The sequence below is a fragment of the Chinchilla lanigera genome, unplaced genomic scaffold, assembly GCF_000276665.1.
Source record: "Chinchilla lanigera isolate Chin_1 unplaced genomic scaffold, ChiLan1.0 scaffold00054, whole genome shotgun sequence".
Classification (NCBI taxonomy): Eukaryota; Metazoa; Chordata; class Mammalia; order Rodentia; family Chinchillidae; genus Chinchilla; species Chinchilla lanigera.
The window spans coordinates 10,502,006-10,519,478 of NW_004955455.1; the positions used below are offsets into that span (position 1 = coordinate 10,502,006).

The following is a 17,473-nucleotide window of genomic DNA, read 5'->3' on the forward strand; positions in this document are numbered from 1 at the left end:
AATAAAAATCTCAAATGTGAGTGCTCTTAATTCTCCAATTAAAACTGCAGAGGGGCTGATTACATTAAAACACAAGACAGAACAATATGCTGCCTGCAGGAAATTTATGTTCCATGGACAGATGTACAGACTAAAAGCCAAAGATGGAAAAACTTACCACCAGCAAATGAAACCCAAAAGCACACAAGACTAGCTATATATAAACTGACCAAACAGATTTTAACTCAAAATCAATTAGAAGACAATAAAAAAGCCAGCACATAATGATGAAAGGAGTAGTTCATCTAGAAGGCATTACAGATCTAAATAGACATGCACTAAATGTTAGAGCACCTATTTTTACAAAGCAAACACTACTACACATAAATTGAAGGAAAGACCTCATTATATTAATACTATGTGACTAGAGGACCCCATTCTCACAAATAGGTAGATTATCCAAAGGGAAAATTAGCAATGAAACACCAGAAAGGGACAGCGCTACACAGTCAAAGGGCTTAACAGACATGTGCAGATACACACATTCTTTTCATCAGTACACAGAACTTTTCCCAAAGCAGATCATGTATGAGTTCACAAAGAAAGAAATCCCTAACATGTTAAAAAATGAAATAATTTCTTACATTATCAGATCAAAATACAATGACAAAGAAATCAATCAGAAAAGAATCTACAGAAATTATGCCAAACACATGGTGATTAAACAATACACTGTTGCACTAACAATCATTTCATATTTTAGTAGAGTTCCCTAGTCCAGTTGAAACATTAAGATTGGAAGTATAAGTTCAATTCTTTTGAGTACCTCACTTCATTAAGGGTATTGTTTGCAGAGGCGATTGGTGGACCTTCTTTTTCTAAAGAAGACCTTAACAGGCAGGGTTTTTTTTAGCTTTCTTCAGAGCCCCATCAGACCAATCTGCTTGATTAATGCATTGGCTCAGCCCAGCAGACACATCATCACTCTCAACTGGCTTCTCCTGGATCAACAACTGGAGGGGAAGTACTTGCCACTTGTATCCCTGCTTCTTTTGAAAAAGGTTACCTGAGCACTTAGTCTGTATAGCAAGTCACTGCCTAGGGTCCAACCAGACATTAAGTCCATATAGGAAGCTGTGAGCTACTAGTAGGCTGCAAAACTGCATGGCAGAGGCTGCAAAAAAGCCTGTGCTTGGGCTTTCCTGATACTCCTGCAGTAGCAACAATGCAATCAGACTTTTGTCAGTGAGGATATTAGGACACTCAGTGTAGATTCAGTGTTGATTTGTTCCACACTGTTACTTTTAGCTGGGGCTCTTGGAGAGAGAGAATGATTGGAGCCAAGGTGCTCGTGGGAGACCCAAGGTCCCATGTGTTCTGAGTAAAGCCATCATCAGCTTTTGCAATCTGATGTTTTGCATCTTCACTGAGCCATTCTTTTTATTGAAGGGTTTGGTTCAGTTTTTCTTCCACTGTCCATTTTAACTATACTACACATATTGGCCCTTTGCTAAAGTCCATGTTCCATCTTGGGTAGATCTCATAGCTCCACAATCCCAGGCTTGAATGTTTTGGATCATGATGATAATCTGTTTCAATGAAAATGGTGTCCTATTTTTAAATTTCTTGTTCATTGTGGATATCATAGGCTGTGTTCATCATGGAGTTCATCCCAAGACTTCTTTAGTTTTAAAAAAATTTGTACCTAATGTCATCTGAATTTGTCCAATAATGGTCAAATTGACTATCCCTACATTCTCAGGGTCCTCTGGATCTAAGTTAATATATTGTAAGTCTGATATATTCTTTTCCAGTCATGCAGAAAGGTCTTCATTACCCCATCCTGTAGCTGATTTATTTTATTTAAGCTCATTTTGGGAACCTACCAGAGTCCTCCTAGGATGCACAGTTTGGTCCTATTGTCCTATTCATACAGATTCCAGATTAGTTCCACCTAAGATATTGGCCCTTCTGGATTTGACTGTTAAGTACACTAACCTGGTGTAAGAGATCTGAGATCCCTCATTAACTTTATTTAAGATCAGACACCCTTCTTCATCACTTAAACTTACAGGAAGCAAGGCCTATTCATCTGTCCTAGTGGGCTGTAAGCGGCAAAGATTCTAGAAAAGATTTTCCCATCTTTTGAGGACCATCATAGTGAGAAGAGTTATATATAGCTGTTCAGTTTAGCAGATTTTAAGTCAAAATTGAGATTAGGTTCAACTATAGCCTGTTGGGTGACTTGAGAATTTAACCCAAGCCTCCCATGGGATATTGTCATAGTGGGGATTGCCCAGCTCTTCTGGGGTCAATGCCCTGCCCAAGTTGCACTCCTGGATGAGTTTTTAAAGAGGAGACCATTTCAGACTCAACATCACACCAGGAAAGGACTTTTTCTCCTGATGCTGCAGCAGCTCCAGGGACTGAAAGAAGTCCCAGGAGAGGGTAGTAGAGGCCCTGTTTGGACCAGAGAAAGATTTGGGGTTTAAAGCCATTAATAACATCTCTCTTCCTTTTCCACCTCTCTGTGGTCCAGCAGAGGTCTCTGCTTTGGTGCCTGTTCTCTTCCCACCATATATTTAGTCTCATATAGAAAAGTCTTGGTTGTTTTAAACCATCAAACATTGAAAATATGGTATTATATGTCATTTTCCTTATCTTTGATAAAACAATTCTAGTTGCAACAAAATGTGAGAATTTGGGTTAAGTCTGGTTCATCATTCTCCTTTGTCAGCAGCTAGAAAATCTCCACTGCTTGGGAGGCACTTTTGAATTTCATCACAATATGTTTATCCATCAGACTGCCAATGCTGGATTTTAAGATAATCTGGGAGGAGATGATTCTGAAAAGAATAGGCCTGATTTAGACACAATAGAGTCAGTTATATAAGGATTTGAGTCTTCATTCAGGGCCATCAACCATGGGCCTATGTCTGTGGTGGTGAAGACTCCAGCCGCCCATACCAACTAGGACCACAGCCTCATCCTCCCCAGCTTTGAGAAAAAAGGTGCAGGGAAGAAGACTGCAGTGAGATTCTGCTTTTTTCAACCTCCAATCTGTTCCATCAGAACAAAATTTGTGATTGACATGTATGTGGGACTCACAGGAGATACAGCCTGGGAGGAAGTGAATGTTCTTTCAAGGCAGTTTTGGATGCTTGGATACCAGAGGAGTAACTAAATGAGGCAGAAGAAAGAATGTTGGAGCTTGAGCAAAACTTTATAAAAAGAGTACATTAACTAGCAAGAAAAAATAAGGAGAATATATAGATCTTATATAGATCTTGGGAACACCATGATGAATTCAAATACCACAAAAGGAGAAGAGCTTTGTGCTCAGGCATAGAAAACTTATTTGGTGAAATAATAGCTTAAAATTATATGAACACCCATTTACAGGGCCATTAAGGACCCCAACTAGATCAGAAGTGAGCCTCCCTACAGAATTTCATATTTAAAATGCCAAAAATACAAGGTGAAGAAACAATATTAAGCAGAAGTTTCCTGCTACATTTTAAGGAAAAGCCAAATCAAAATAATTAGAGAGTTTTCATCAAAAATCCCAAAAGCTAAAAGGATATGGCATGGTGTATTTCAGTTCTTGAAAGTAAACGCCATCAGATGGCTGAACCCAGCAGGTTGTCCTTCTGAACCGAAGGTCTTCCAAAATAAACATAAAGTAAAGGAATTTATGGTCACTGGGTCAGCATAACAGAGATACTTAAGGTAATTCTACTCAAGAGGGAGAAAGATTAACACAAGCATCAGAACATAGGAAGGAAGAAATTTCAGTAGGGGAGTCAACACACAAATGAGAAGTAGGAAAGAGTCCAGTTATCATCAAAATATTGTAAACTCTAAGATGAACAAGACAGAAAGAAATGAACACAGAATTTTCAAAACCACCAAATAAACAAAATGAAAAGATCAATTGCTGGGGCTGGGGATTTAGCTCAGCGGCAAAGCACCTGCCCGGCAAGCGCAAGGTCGTGAGTTCAGTTCCCGGTACCGGAGAAAAAAACCCAAAAAAAAAAAAAAAAAAAAAAAAAAGATCAATTGCTTACATTTCAATAATAACCCTGAACATGAGTGGCCTTAATTCTCCAACTAAAAATGCAGACTGACTGTACTACAAGCACAACATGGAACAGTGTGCTTCCTGCACAAAACTCATGTCACCTGCAAAAACATACACAGGCTGAAACAGAAAAGATAAGCAAAAAAAATCCTCCAAGTAGATGTAATCTGAAAACAAGCAAGACTAGTTCTACTTTTACCTGACAAAGTAGACTTTAGCTCAAAACCAATTCAAATACTCTAAGAAGGCCACTCCATACTGGTGAAAGGAACAATTGCTCCAGAAAATATAATAGTTACAAATATACATGCACTCAATGTTACAGCACCAAATTTTCTAAAACAAACCCTACTACATATACATGGAGAGATGGACCCCAATACAATATTAGTGGGTGACTGTAATGCCTTATTCTTACCAATAGATACATCGTGTAAAAAAAAAAAGAACAGCAAAGCTATACCACAAAGGAAAAGGACACAACAGACATCTAGAGGATATTTTAACTAACAGCTGCCTAATGCATATTCTTTTCATCAGACATGGAACTTTTTCCAATAAACCTCATACATTAGTCCACAAAGAATTCCTAAAACATTTTTAAAAATTGCAATAACTTATTTCATATCAGATCACACTGGAATGAAATAGAAATGAACAGCAAGAAAAACTACGGAAATCACACCAAACATGGTAATTAAACAATATATACCTGATCAACTTGCAACAGTCTCAAAATGTTGGCCACTGTTTTTCTATAAGACACCAGAAAGTTCTTGAGTCCTTAGGAAAGCCTTGTCCAACAGGAGGTTTTTTTTTTTTAATCCAGTTATTGTCCACTGTAAAAGCAACAGGCAACTGTGATCTGTTTTTGATCAGAGTGCAAAGGAAGGCATCTTTTAAATCAAAGATAATAAACCATATGGCTTGTGCAGTCAACACCTAAGTACAAAGATTAGGCATTGTTGGGTGAATGTCTGGACATTTTCACTAATAGCCTGTAAATCCTAAACAAAGAAGTATGCTTCTAATCAGGGATTTTTTTTCCTGGCAGAAGAGGAAAATTATTAGGTGACTGAAGAGGCTGGTTTAAATAACATTTTAAAACCTCTAGAATATAAGTTCAATTTTATCAAGTGCCTGGCCTCAAAAGGGCTATTGTTTAGAGAGGGAATTAGTACGCCCATATCTGAAGAAGGGTTTTTTAAAGTTTTGGGTGGAATCCCATCAGCCCAACCTGCTTGACTAGCTCATTGGTTCATGCCAGGAGTATATCCTCACCTGCGGGATGGTTTCTCCGGGATCAACATCAGCTGGAGTGTAGGTGCCTGCTAGGGTGCTACTTGCACTTGTAGCCCATGCTTTTCCAGGAAGAAGGCTACCTGATCATTTACATTGCACAGCAAGTCCCTCCCAAGGAGCGGACCCAGACCCTCAGGTCCATTGAAAAAGCTGTGAGTTAAGTACAGGGCTCTTGAGGTGCAGGGCAGAGGCTGCAGGAAAACCTGTTCCTGGGCTCTCTGAGTACTCCTGCAATAGCAACAATCCAATTAGACTCTTCGTCAGTGAGGACATTAGGAATAAATATGTACCTTTGGTGCAGATTGGTACCACTGTTGCTTTTACCTGGGACTCTTGAGGAGAGATAATGATTGGAGCCGAGATGGTCATAGGAGACCCAAGGTCCCCTCGGTGCTGAATAAAGTCTAATCAACTTTTGCAATCTGATGTTATAGCTCTCCACTGAACCATTCCTTTTACCAAAGGGTTTCGTTCAGTTTTTCTTCCGCTGTCCATTTTCATTACACTACACACACTGGTTCTTTGCTAACGTCCTTGTCCCGTCTTGGGTTAACCCTGTAGCTATAAAATACCAGCTTTGAATGTTTTAGATCATGATGGTCTGTCTCAGTGAAAATGGTGGATTTTATAAATTGTCTCCACAACCAAGAGTGGTTTACTCATGTGGCTCTTTCAGTTTTTTTTTTAAATTTGTACCTAATGCCATGTGAATTTTTTCCAGTAAAGATTATATTAGCCATTTCTACATTTTTGGGGGCTTCTAGTTCTAATTCAATATATCATAATTGTGATTGATTTATTTAGTCTTTTGAAGCAGCGTCTCACTATGTAGTTCAGATTGGTCTTTTTTTTTTTTTTTTTTTTTTTTTTTTTTGGTTTTTCTCCGGTACCGGGAACTGAACTCACGACCTTGCGCTTGCCAGGCAGGCGCTTTGCTGCTGAGCTAAATCCCCAGCCCTGATCTTAAACTCATTCTGTAGCCCAGACTGGCCTCAAATTCACAACAGTCCTTTTGTCTCAGCCTCCCAAGTACCAAGGTTGTAGGTCTGCACTATCACATTGTAAGTCTGATTTAACTCTTTTCTAGCAACACAAAAGGGTCTTCAGTGCCCCTTCCTGTAGCTTTTTTATTTTCTTTTAGCTCATTTTGGGTACCCACCTGAGTCCTTCCAGGATGTACTTCTGATCACAGCCCAGTAGGGTCTTGCTGTCCGTTCTATGTGGATTCCAGTTTGGTTGTACGAGTGGCATTGCTCCTTCTGAATCACACTGTTAAGGATGCTGGCCTGGTGTGATGGATCAGACACACTCCTCATGGGCCTTATTTAAGATAAGACACTTCTCTTTCCCAGTAAACCTTATCTGAAGCAAAGCCTGTTTATCTGCCCTAGGGGGTGGTGGGTGGCAAAGATGCTAGAAAGTTTTTCCCCATCTTCTGAGGACCATCCTAGCGAGGAGGGCTAGAGCTTCTCAGTTTAGCAAAGCACAAGTCAAAAGTGGATTTAGGTTCAGAAATAGCCTATAGGCTGACACTGGGAATTTAGCATTTGCCTCCCATTGAATACCATCTTAGGGAGAATTGCCTTCCTTTACTGGGGTAGATTCCCTGGACAAATTCAGTATCCTGGCAAGTCTGAAAGAAGACCGTTTCATATTTGCCATCAAATTGAGGAGGAGCCATTTCTCCTGATGTTCTGCCAGCTCCCCAAACTGGATGGAGGGCCAAGTGAGGGGTGGAGAGGCTCACTAGGATCAGGGGGAGGTTCAGGGTTTAAAGCTGTTAGCAGCATTCTCTCTTCCCCCTTGGCATTTCTGTTGTCATCCAGCAGAGGTCTCTGCTTTGGTGCCTGAAGTCTCACCATATGTTTAGTGTCATGTTTAGAAGAGTCTTGGTTATTTTAAAGCATAAAAATTAGACATATGGTATTACATGCCATTTTCCTTATCTCTGATAATAAAACAATTGTAGTTGCAAAATAGTGTAAGAATTCACGTCTGTGTCATCATTCTTGCCGGCAGCAAGATAATCTCAGGTAAAAGCAAGTGTTACCGATCCACACCAAAGGTACATATTTATTCCTAATGTCCTCACTGACACATTTCATCACAGTAGGTATATCCATCAGACCAGTTGTGCTGGAATTTAAGATAATCTGAGGGAAAGAATGACTTAGAAAAGGACAGGTCAGAGTCAGACAAAATATGGTTAGTTAGCTCAGGGTATAAGTCTCATTCAGAGAGAAACAGCCATGACCCCCTGTCTGTGGTTGGGTTGACTGACCACTGACCCCAAGTAGAACCACAGTGTCATCCTCAATAGCTTTGAGACAAAGCTTCAGGGAAGAGGGTTGGAATGCAAAGCTGCTTTTGTGAACCTCCAGTTTGCCAGGATCAAATAGGTCAGCGCAGGATTTGTGGTTGTCAGGTAAACAAACAAGGCTTGCATGACTCACAACCTGGTAGACCTGAATGTTCTCTCAGGGCAGCTTTGGCCTCTTAGAATCCACAGAAATGGATTCTGAGCTACAGGAAGATGATTCAGTGTCTGTTTCAGGAGATGTGTGTCCAGAGACCTGGGCAGGTGATGAGGTGACCCTAAAGACAAGCTTCCTCCTGACTTTGCTCTCGCGAGCAGCACGAATGCCAGACCTAGAGGCTGACTTGGGTTTGCACTTTGAAGCAGCCTTGCTTGTCATGTCACTGGGTTCTCTAGGTGAATTTGGCCGCTTCTGCTTCAGTGGGTCTGTGGGGATAGGACTCAGAACAGGGGTCTTAGGCTCTCCACACATGGAAGTTTTCATGGTGCTGGGTCCCACGGCCACCATGGGGTTGCTATGGCTGAGGCCCACACTTCCTCCATGGTAGTTTGTGGTGCTTGAGGCTCCTTTTCCAGTTGAAGAGATGCTCAGTGCTTCAAAAGAGGTTATAAAATCTCGGGGCAGCTCTTCACCCTCAGAGCCCTCTGGTACTGTCGAGACTGCCCATGTCCCCGTGACTGGGTTTCTTTTAGCCCGCATTGACAAGGGCTGCCTGTTTTCCTGAATATGGTTCACAGCACTGCACAGATGGGTGGCCGTGGCAGAAGCAGAGGTAATGGATGTAGCAGGGGAGGAAAGATCCTGGGTGACACTGGAGACCGTCTGGGTGCTGTCATGAATCGCAAAGGTGGTGGCAGAAGCAGAGGCAATGAAGCTACCAGCAGGGGAAAGACCCTGGATGACACTGGAGTCCAGCTGATTGCTGGCACCAGTCTCAGAGGTCATATTTGTGTGCAAGGAAGCCCCAGTGGCTGCTTGTGTGATGCTACTCAAAACTGACTGGCCTGAAGTAGAGGTTGGGGCCAGGCCCAGGCCCAGAGCCATAGCTTCCACGTCTCCAAAATAGAGCATGCTGAGAGAGGGGGTGGCCCTGTGCTGCTGCCCATCAGTGGCCCCTGACATGAGCTCATTGCTGGATGCAGACTCAGTAGGATTTCCCTCATGTGTGGCCATGTGGAAGAACCTCAGTCCTGGCAGGGTGGAGGCATCCCTGGCTGAGGAGATGCTGCTGCTGGAAGGTGTCACAGTCACTTGGACAGAGGGGCAAGAGCTCCCACTGGAGCTAGCAGCAGGCTCCGGGAGGAGCGGCTGGGGCAGGGATGTGTTGTCCAGGGGGGTGAGCCAGAAGTCAGTCACTGACAGCGTGGCCAGGCCTGCAGATGTGCTGGCTGAGAGGCTGTCATACTGGGCAGAGGCAGCCTTTGGAAGACTGGGAAAGAATGGGACGCCGGGATCTGCAGTGGGACAGTGCCTCTGTGAGGAGACAGGAGAGCTTCCCCAGTCTGGGGACAGAGACTCCATTTTGGAGGTGCTAGGGATGGCAGGGAAGGCAGACCCAGCACCTGCTGCTGCTCTTTCAGAAGCCCTGGAACTCGAAGGGCCCAGCTGGTCACCATTCAGAGGGGGCTCCCAGTCGGACTTGCACTTTCCCTTCCTGTGGAGAAGGGCCTCTCCAGCTGAAGGACCAGGCACCGCAAGAGTTTCTCTCCTGGAGCCATCCTTGCCGGCAGGGGTCAGTAACGAGTCAGAGGCTGTGGCCATGGAAGGTGAAAAGGGGCCCAGAAGCAGCTCTGAGGAGGAGGGACTGGAAGCTGAGGTGGTGGTCACAGCAGTACATGCCAGGAGGGCCCATGGATCAAGAGAATCCTGCTCCGTTATGCACTTTCTTTTCCCTGCCTTTTTGCAGGGCACTGGAGAGACAGTAGACGGAGGAGCAGTTCCTGAGGCAGGCAGAGAAAGAAAAGACTGTGCAGTGTTGCTGCCCTGGGGGGCCAGAGACTCACCCTGTAACTTGCGGTTGATGCGACGGAATGCGGTCTCCTTCTCCCAGTCTAGGTGTTCAGGGGTGACTCGATAGCCCACTTTCAGAGGTGGTGGCAGCCTCAGACGGTTCCTCCTACGTGGCAGCAGGGGAATCTTGCGTTTTTGTGACCTAGCTCTGCGAGTTGTGTGTACGCAGTTCCTGGAGGATTTTGTCTGCCTTGGTGTTGTGTCTGCCACCTTCTCATACTCAGTCTTCTTGGAAACTTGTGGCATTGAACACAGAGACTGGAAACCATTCTCCTTCAGCTCCTTGGAGAGGCAGCAGGGCAGCTGGACGGGGCTGGGGGCTGGAGGACTCCTGGGCGGTTGTGGTGAACCACCCGCAGAGCTGCATGAGCTGATGATGATGACATTTCGCAGGGTCGACAAGCTCATGCAGGAAGCCTGGGAGCAGGGGTTAACTTCATCTCTGGAGCTCTGGTCAAGAAGGTTTCGCTCCAGAGGCCCAGGCCTTGGGACAAAGGGAATCAGGCCTCTCCGGCCCACCACGGGTCTAAATGCAGATCGAACAAGCCCAAGCCCAGAGGGGCTCCTTCTGTGGCAGTCCTGCTGCTCCATGACCACTGTCCCCTCCCCACTCTGTCTGGGGGCTTTTATTGTCATCTTTTCTGTAACCAGGCAGTGAGCACAGGTGGGATTTGAAACCTGGAAAGGGGTGACTTCTTGCTCCCACGCAGTCAGGCAGTTACTCAGTACTTTTGGTTGAGCTGCAGAAACTGTCCAGAGAGCGCCGGCTTCTTCTGAAGACCGCCCTGAAGATGGGGTAAGGACCCTCAGAAAGGAGCGCAAAGTCTGCAGGGTCCAGCAACAGGGTTCTGGAGAAATTTTTCCAAAACACTGAGGGGCTGCTCAGGATATTTTGGGATGACTGGCAAGTCGATCCACAGACAGGGCGGCTAAGTAGGGTGTGCCCGCCCAAAGAATTGGGCAGGTGGGGTGAGGGCCCCTGGCAGACGGACCCTTGGGGTAGACCCTTGGGGGACACCCTTCCCGAGGGAGCCAAGGGCCAAGGCTGAGGGGCAAAGCTTTCCCAGGGAACTACTCACCGGAGCAGCTGAGGAATACGGGACCCTTGCTTTCCAGAAGTTAGGAGCTTACTCCTTGGAGCTGCCAACTCATCCATAGGCGAAACGTCAGTGATTCCTTGGGGCTCTGAGGCTGCTTAGAGCAAAGGGCGGAAAAATGCACGCATGCGCAAACAGTGGAAACCGGCCTGAGCACCTGCAGCATACCGATGAGGAAGGCCCTCGTGGAAAGCACATGCAGGCACCCAAGATGCCTGAAGGGACAGCCTGAGGGACCACATGTGAAGAGGCTGCAGATCCACCTCCTGGACCCGGTGAGGTTTCCTGACCTCCTCCTGAGGGCTGGGGATGATAGGGATCAAAGTAAATGAGCTGTTGTGGTTACTTCAATCCCTTAGCCAGGTTGACAGACGCTGTCACGGATGGTCCCTGACCAGGGGACCACACAGCAGTAGGGCTCCTGCCTGAGCAGCTCCAGCATGACATGAAAGCTTTAGATCAGTACTTCCGGTTTTTACTGCCCTTACCCTGGGAACCTTAGAGAGGACAGCCCACCAAGAAGGAAGTGCTTGTACCACCCAGCGTCTGCTGTTGGTTGTCGTGTTTTGGTTGTTCTGGGAATAACACTAGGTGGCCTAACCGTTTCACAGTCTAATTAGGGTTAATATATTATGATATAGATTCCATTTATTTAGACTCTAAGTAAAATATAGAACCCTTGCAAAAACATTATTTTCCCTCTGGTCTTTATGTAATTACTTGATGTCATATGTCTTATCTTTATAAAAATGATATAATTTATATATGCAAATGCACTGTGCATACTGAAGAACTTCAGTGGAAAAAATAACGTATGGCATTTACCCAAATACTTACCATTCAATTCTTCTTCTGTTCCTGAAGTTCCATCATTTCTTTTTGTGTGTTTTACCTTCATCCTGAAGAAATTCCTTTCACGTATTTTTATAGCATGCTTTCTAATGTAAGTTTTTTTTTCACCTTTATATATCTTTGTGTTTATTTATTTGGCCCTCAGTCCTTGAGGATACTTCTGCCACCATATAATATTCTCAGTTGATCTTGTTTTTCAGTACTGAAAGATACTCTTTCAATCACTTCTGGCTGGTATATTTTCTGAGGAGAAGTCACAGACCTTCACACTGATATTTCCCTATATTTAACATGTCATTTTTGTCTAACCACTTTCAAGGGTTTTCTTCATGTTTCCCAAGAATTTATTAATTTTTTTTATTTTTCCTTTGTTCTTCAAATTGTCATTTTTATTGACTTACAAGCTCTCAGACTTCTGCCACTTATCTAATGAGAACTTATTTCTTGCATTAATTTCAAGAATATTTGCCTTTCTTCCCTTGAGAATGGTTACAATAGATATTTTTGTGATTTTTTTTTAATGTGGACCCTTTTTGGTGCTGTATTCTTGACTTTTCCCTTGAGAGTTGGTCTACTTTTCCTAATTTGGTGTATATTTTATTGTGTAATTTGGGGTAGTATCCTGGGCAGTTTGCTAATTATTTTGTAAGACTCTGGTTGCTATTAAAATCCTCAGGCAAGTGCCCACTTGCCTTCTGGCTGTTGTCTTGCTAAGCAGTCAGCACAGCAGGGTCAGACTACTCATTGCGTTTTGCTTTCCGCACACAGCTGTTCCAGAGCCCAGGCCATTGCCATGCGATGGTGTCCACAGGGCTCTCCCACCCCTTGGTTCCTCTGCGAGATTAGTGATGGTTTACATTGTCGCCACTTCTTGAAGCTTTTTCTCTGCCTCTTTGGGTCTGTTCTGTGCATGTGCAGCGCAGTGTGAGTCTGGGAATCGTATTGGCTCCTACCCAAATTTAAGTAATTCCTTTCTCCAGCTCTCTCCTCTTCAGAGTTCTACCCACATCCTTCTGGTGCTGGGGGCCTCACACTTCTATGTGACTAGGTCAACTCTCAGGTACAGAGCAACAGAAGAAAGGAAAAACACAATGGAGATTTCCCTCACTCTCTTCAAACAACGCAAGTCTCTTTACCTGTTCTTTTGCACGGATAGGCGATTTGTCAAAGTTTAGTTCCCTCTGTCACTCCCAAGGTTGCAGGACAACTTTGTAACTAGAGAGAAAGAACCAACAGGAGTGGGGATGACCCTCCTTATCCTCCAGTGCACCCTCCCAGGTCAGAGATTCTCACTTGTCTGGATAGATACAAAGATAAAGTCCCAGAATTCTTCCTTTCAGGGCCTGCTGGAATTTCGTTCCCCTAGGGAAAGCCTAAAGACCCAGGAGGGAAAATATCTTCCATATACTGTAACTGCCCATTAAAGCCCACGTTTGGACTCTAGTCCTTACTTGCCTGTCACTGTTTTCCTCTCAGCATTTTGCAATAGTGTATGCTTTCTGTCCTCGGTCTGGCTTTCAGTTGTAATCTGTGTGGCTGTGTGGGTGATAGGTTATATGGGACTTTCCATCTTGTCCCAATTGAAATTCTACAGCTATTTTATTTTATTCTTTTTTTTTTTTTCTTGATTTTTCTCCAGTACCAGGAACCGAACTCACAACCTTGCACTTGCCAGGCAGGCTCTTTGCCGCTGAGCTAAATCCCCAGCCCCTCTACAGCTATTTTAGAATGAACACATTTACATTGTCACATAGGATAGGTTTTCTTTTTTGAAAAGTCTGAATGCTATTCCATGGTATGTGTACCATGCTCCATTTTACCCATTCATCTCACCAGTAATGTTTCGGCTGTTTCCACATCCTGGCTATTTTGGATAGTGCTACATTTAACATGGGAGTGAAGATGCTTTTTTCTATTCTAGTGAAGAGGTACTCAGAAGTGGAATTCACAAATCATGCATAGTGAATCAAACCAATCACAGGATAAGTACAACACAATTTTACTTATATGAGGCACTTAAAATAAACTCACAAAAGAGAGTAGTACAGTGTTTTCCATGGTTTGCGGTGAGGGAACTAGGTCTTGCTGCCCACTGAGTATAGAGCTTCAGTTACAGACAGTGAATAAGATCTAAAAGTGTCCTGCACAACAGTATGACTACACTTAACAGTACTGGGACATGAACTTAGAAATTGGTTATGAGATTGGACGTCACAAGTCTTACCACAGTTAAAAGTGGTGTTAGACAGTTTCTGGTGATAAAGAAAAGTTTGGAAATATATAACTGAAGGATTAATCCACTAATAAATGCCAAAGCCTATAACCAGGCCATTTCCAAGAAATAAAAACTAGAAATATTTTACAACAAAGGAATTCATGAATAACTTCACTAAATGTGCATTTCTAAGTGCAAATGAGTGACAATGTTAGAGCTATCTCTATTTTAATATGATCACAGTGCATTAAAATGCTCTTCTCTGTAAAATCTAAAGTCCCCATATTTGTAATTTGTTAATATTTTCTATTATTTTGTGATTGAAGGCTTTATTCGGGTATTCCTTAAATAACCATGGAAAAATTGTGGGTTTTGATGCATCCTTAACTCCTATTTAACTTTAATTTAGGAGTGGGGTTTTGTGACTTGGGGAAACTGAATAGTCAAGTAAAAAAATAAAATGGGTGGCCAAGGGGGGCCCTGATTAAGTACGGGAGGAGATGTCCTTGCAAAATCACTATCAGTCCTGGAAGACTCGCCAGACTGCTCTTGCTATGAAATTAAATGGAATTGATACACTCAACTCTAAGAGTAGAACAACAATCTCATCCAATTTGGATGAATGAAATCAGGAAACCTGTTCCTGAGCAACAGTACTACTTAACAATTCTGAGGAAGGCAGAAGAAAATGCTGAATCACGTGAATGGAATGTGTGTACTATCTCCCCCTCCCCTTGATATAGAAATGGAGACTTAATGAAATGTGTCCTTATCATCATTGCTTGTTTACCAGTGTTTCGCCACATAAAGTCTTCAATGCTATATACTTTTTTCTATGCATTTTGTATTCAGCTCAAACTAGTTGGAGGTGATCATTCTGGGGACATCTTTAAGAGGAGAAATCATTGAGGAAATGGATAAGGGTAAAGAAAAGAATTTTATCACAGACACATAGAGTGTACTGGAAGCATATATTTATACAAATCAGAGATGCATTTATTGGCGACACTCATCCTGTAAGAACTGCTGGGCTCCGTGCTGCGCATCCGGTCTCTCTTCTTTCCAGTCTCTCTGGGGCTGAAGGCTGTGCTCCAGGAAGGCATCCACCCTGTTTCCGGTGTTTTTGTCCAGGTTCTCGACTGGATCCATCTATGTAGGACCAACCCCCACCCCATCCCCAAAGTAAATGCTCTCTGCTGCTATCTATCCTGGTAAGGGGCACCACAAAGCCTTCTCCAGCATGCTGTAGAACTGCAGAGGGGAATGAGGCAGCATGCAACTGAGGGAGATTTAAAAGGATGTTGCAAAAGGCTCTGTGGCTGAAGGGAGCAGGATGGATTTGAAAGAACCAAAGTAGCTGGACCAGAGAAAAGAGAGATCGGTGCTGCTTGGAGCCACACACAGTCTGTAAAAACAACTGGAAAGAAATCAGGGAGGATGCTGGGAAAATGGAAAGAAGGGAGCAGAGCTGGATTTGAGTGTTGTTAGTTGCTTGATTATGGACAAACATCTGTCTTTACCTTTCAGGTGTCTTTCTGGGTTTTGGTGTATCATAGTGAGGACAAGCCTCAGATTCTCGCTTGTCAAAATAGCCCATATGAAAGCACTCACCAGGCTCTCCTGAGCTTCTCCAGAGCAGACTTTTTCCCACCACTACTACTCCCGCTATGTGCCATCAAGGAAGAGTAGGGGACAGGCAGTTTCATCACGATTTCCTCCAGGTAACTCCAGCCATGTCTATCTACACTAGCTCCTTCCTGGCTCTTGTTACAGTCCCTGCAACCCACCCCTTGGGTGTGTGTGTGTGTGTGTGTGTGTGTGTGTGTGTGTGTGTGTGTGTTTGTATCCCTCCCAGAGCAAGAAGGACTGGCTTCCCCATTGCTCTGAGGACTGCCATGAAAATACCCAGCCACATGGCTGGTTGGCAGGAGAGCAAAATTACCAACTGCCTTGTTTTCCTGCCTCAGGTTTGGCCTCCAAGCCCTCTTAATTGGAAAGGAGAGGCAGGGACTTTTTACTGGCAGCAGGGGCTCCAGCAAGAAAGCAAGGAGATGTGGCAGGTCCTGCACGGCAAGACACATTTAGCTCTGTGAACTGGAGCTGGTTTAAGGGCTATGACTGGGGAGGCATCATCACATCTGGTGAGCAGAGAGTTTTGGGTTGGAGGGTCCCAGTCCTGGAGTGATGGGCGAGGGGATGGAGAGGAAGGTGGGGCATGCTAGGGCTGGAGGAGATTGAGGCCAATAGCTGATGTTACCATGAGCACTCTGTGGGTTTACTCCAGCCCAACTCTAATGAAAGAGAAGAACAGTTATGCCACTACCAAATTAGGTTGCTAGATAATATGCAGGACACTCCGTTTAATTTAAACCTCAGATAAGCAATGAATAAGATTTTAGTATAAGTTTATTACTAAATCTGGCAACCCTATGCTCGGGCAAGTTTGACAAGGTCTGCAAACATTTTGGTTGTCCCAGCTTAGGGTGCCTTTGGTACCTCGTGGGAAGTGGCCCAGCATACTGCTAAATACCATGGAATGACAACCACCCCTGCCTGCAGTGCCACCATGACCACCAAAAAGTATCTGGCCTAGAACAGCAATACAATTTTTTACCTGGATTGTTTGGGACCACAGGTGTTTTGGGTTGTTTTTGTCGTGGCTGTGATTTTTGTTTGCTTTTCAGATCTTGGAATGTTTTCACATACAGAGTAAGCTATCTTGGGGACAAAATCCAGGTCTACATGAAATTCTTTTGTCCTTCATGTATGTTTTGTTCCCTGATTTTATACAATATTTGTAGTTCCCCAGTGTTTTGACTGCAACCTGTCCTACAGGGTCAGGTATGGAATTTTCCATGAGCGTATCACATCATTCTCAAAAAAAGGTCGTGTTTTGGATTTTCAGGTCAGGGATGCCTAAGCTGTCCTGTTAAGGTTGGGAACTTGCTGTCCTCTGACAGTGCAGACTTGGTACCCATGGTGGCCCTTTGCTCCTCTGGCTGATCTGATGCAGCCATCTCATACTTGAGTGACTCTTTGTCACTTTTAAATTGTTTTGTATGCATGGGGACATCACGGACCATGACTCCTTAACTGTGTCATCCAGGTACACCTTCCCAACATGCTGTAGAAGACACTGAGCAGTGGGCTTAGGCCATGGGAGAGATTGCACGCTGTGACCCATTAGTGATGCCCAGTCCCTCCCTGCTCTGGACAGTCACTCTGCGCCGGGCACTGTGCCAAGTGCTTCCCCGGCATTGTCTCCTTACTGCCTCACAGCACCCCAAGAAGGAGAGTCTTCACCTCCTATGCCTGACATACGAGGAGCTCAAAAACAGAGATGCTGAACAGCCACTTCAGGGTCACAAAACCAGTCCATGGAGCAGCCAGGGATTTTGCAACCCTGGCTTATGGAGAACAGTGGTAGGGAGCTGCAAGCTGCCCACAAGTGGCTGGAAACATGACTTGGGATCATATATATATATATCACTCGTTCCAGCTTGCGCTGGACTGACACTACAGACTCATTATTACTGCTGTTCATACAAGAGTGGCAGCACTTTCCAAAGTCATCCAGGTTCATGAGGAAATGAGACCTAAGCCTGCCCTGAGTTCACTG

General features: G+C 44.2%; 1 protein-coding gene across 1 annotated transcript; it reads right to left on the minus strand.

Moving 5' to 3' along the window:
* Window positions 1-7,839: 7,839 nt before the first annotated feature.
* On the minus strand, window positions 7,840-10,281 carry LOC102016890 (putative POM121-like protein 1-like). The gene has a single exon (XM_005396583.1). The coding sequence runs from the start codon at window positions 10,279-10,281 to the stop codon at window positions 7,840-7,842; it is 2,442 nt and encodes an 813-aa protein (XP_005396640.1).
* Between the last annotated feature and the right edge of the window lie 7,192 nt (window positions 10,282-17,473).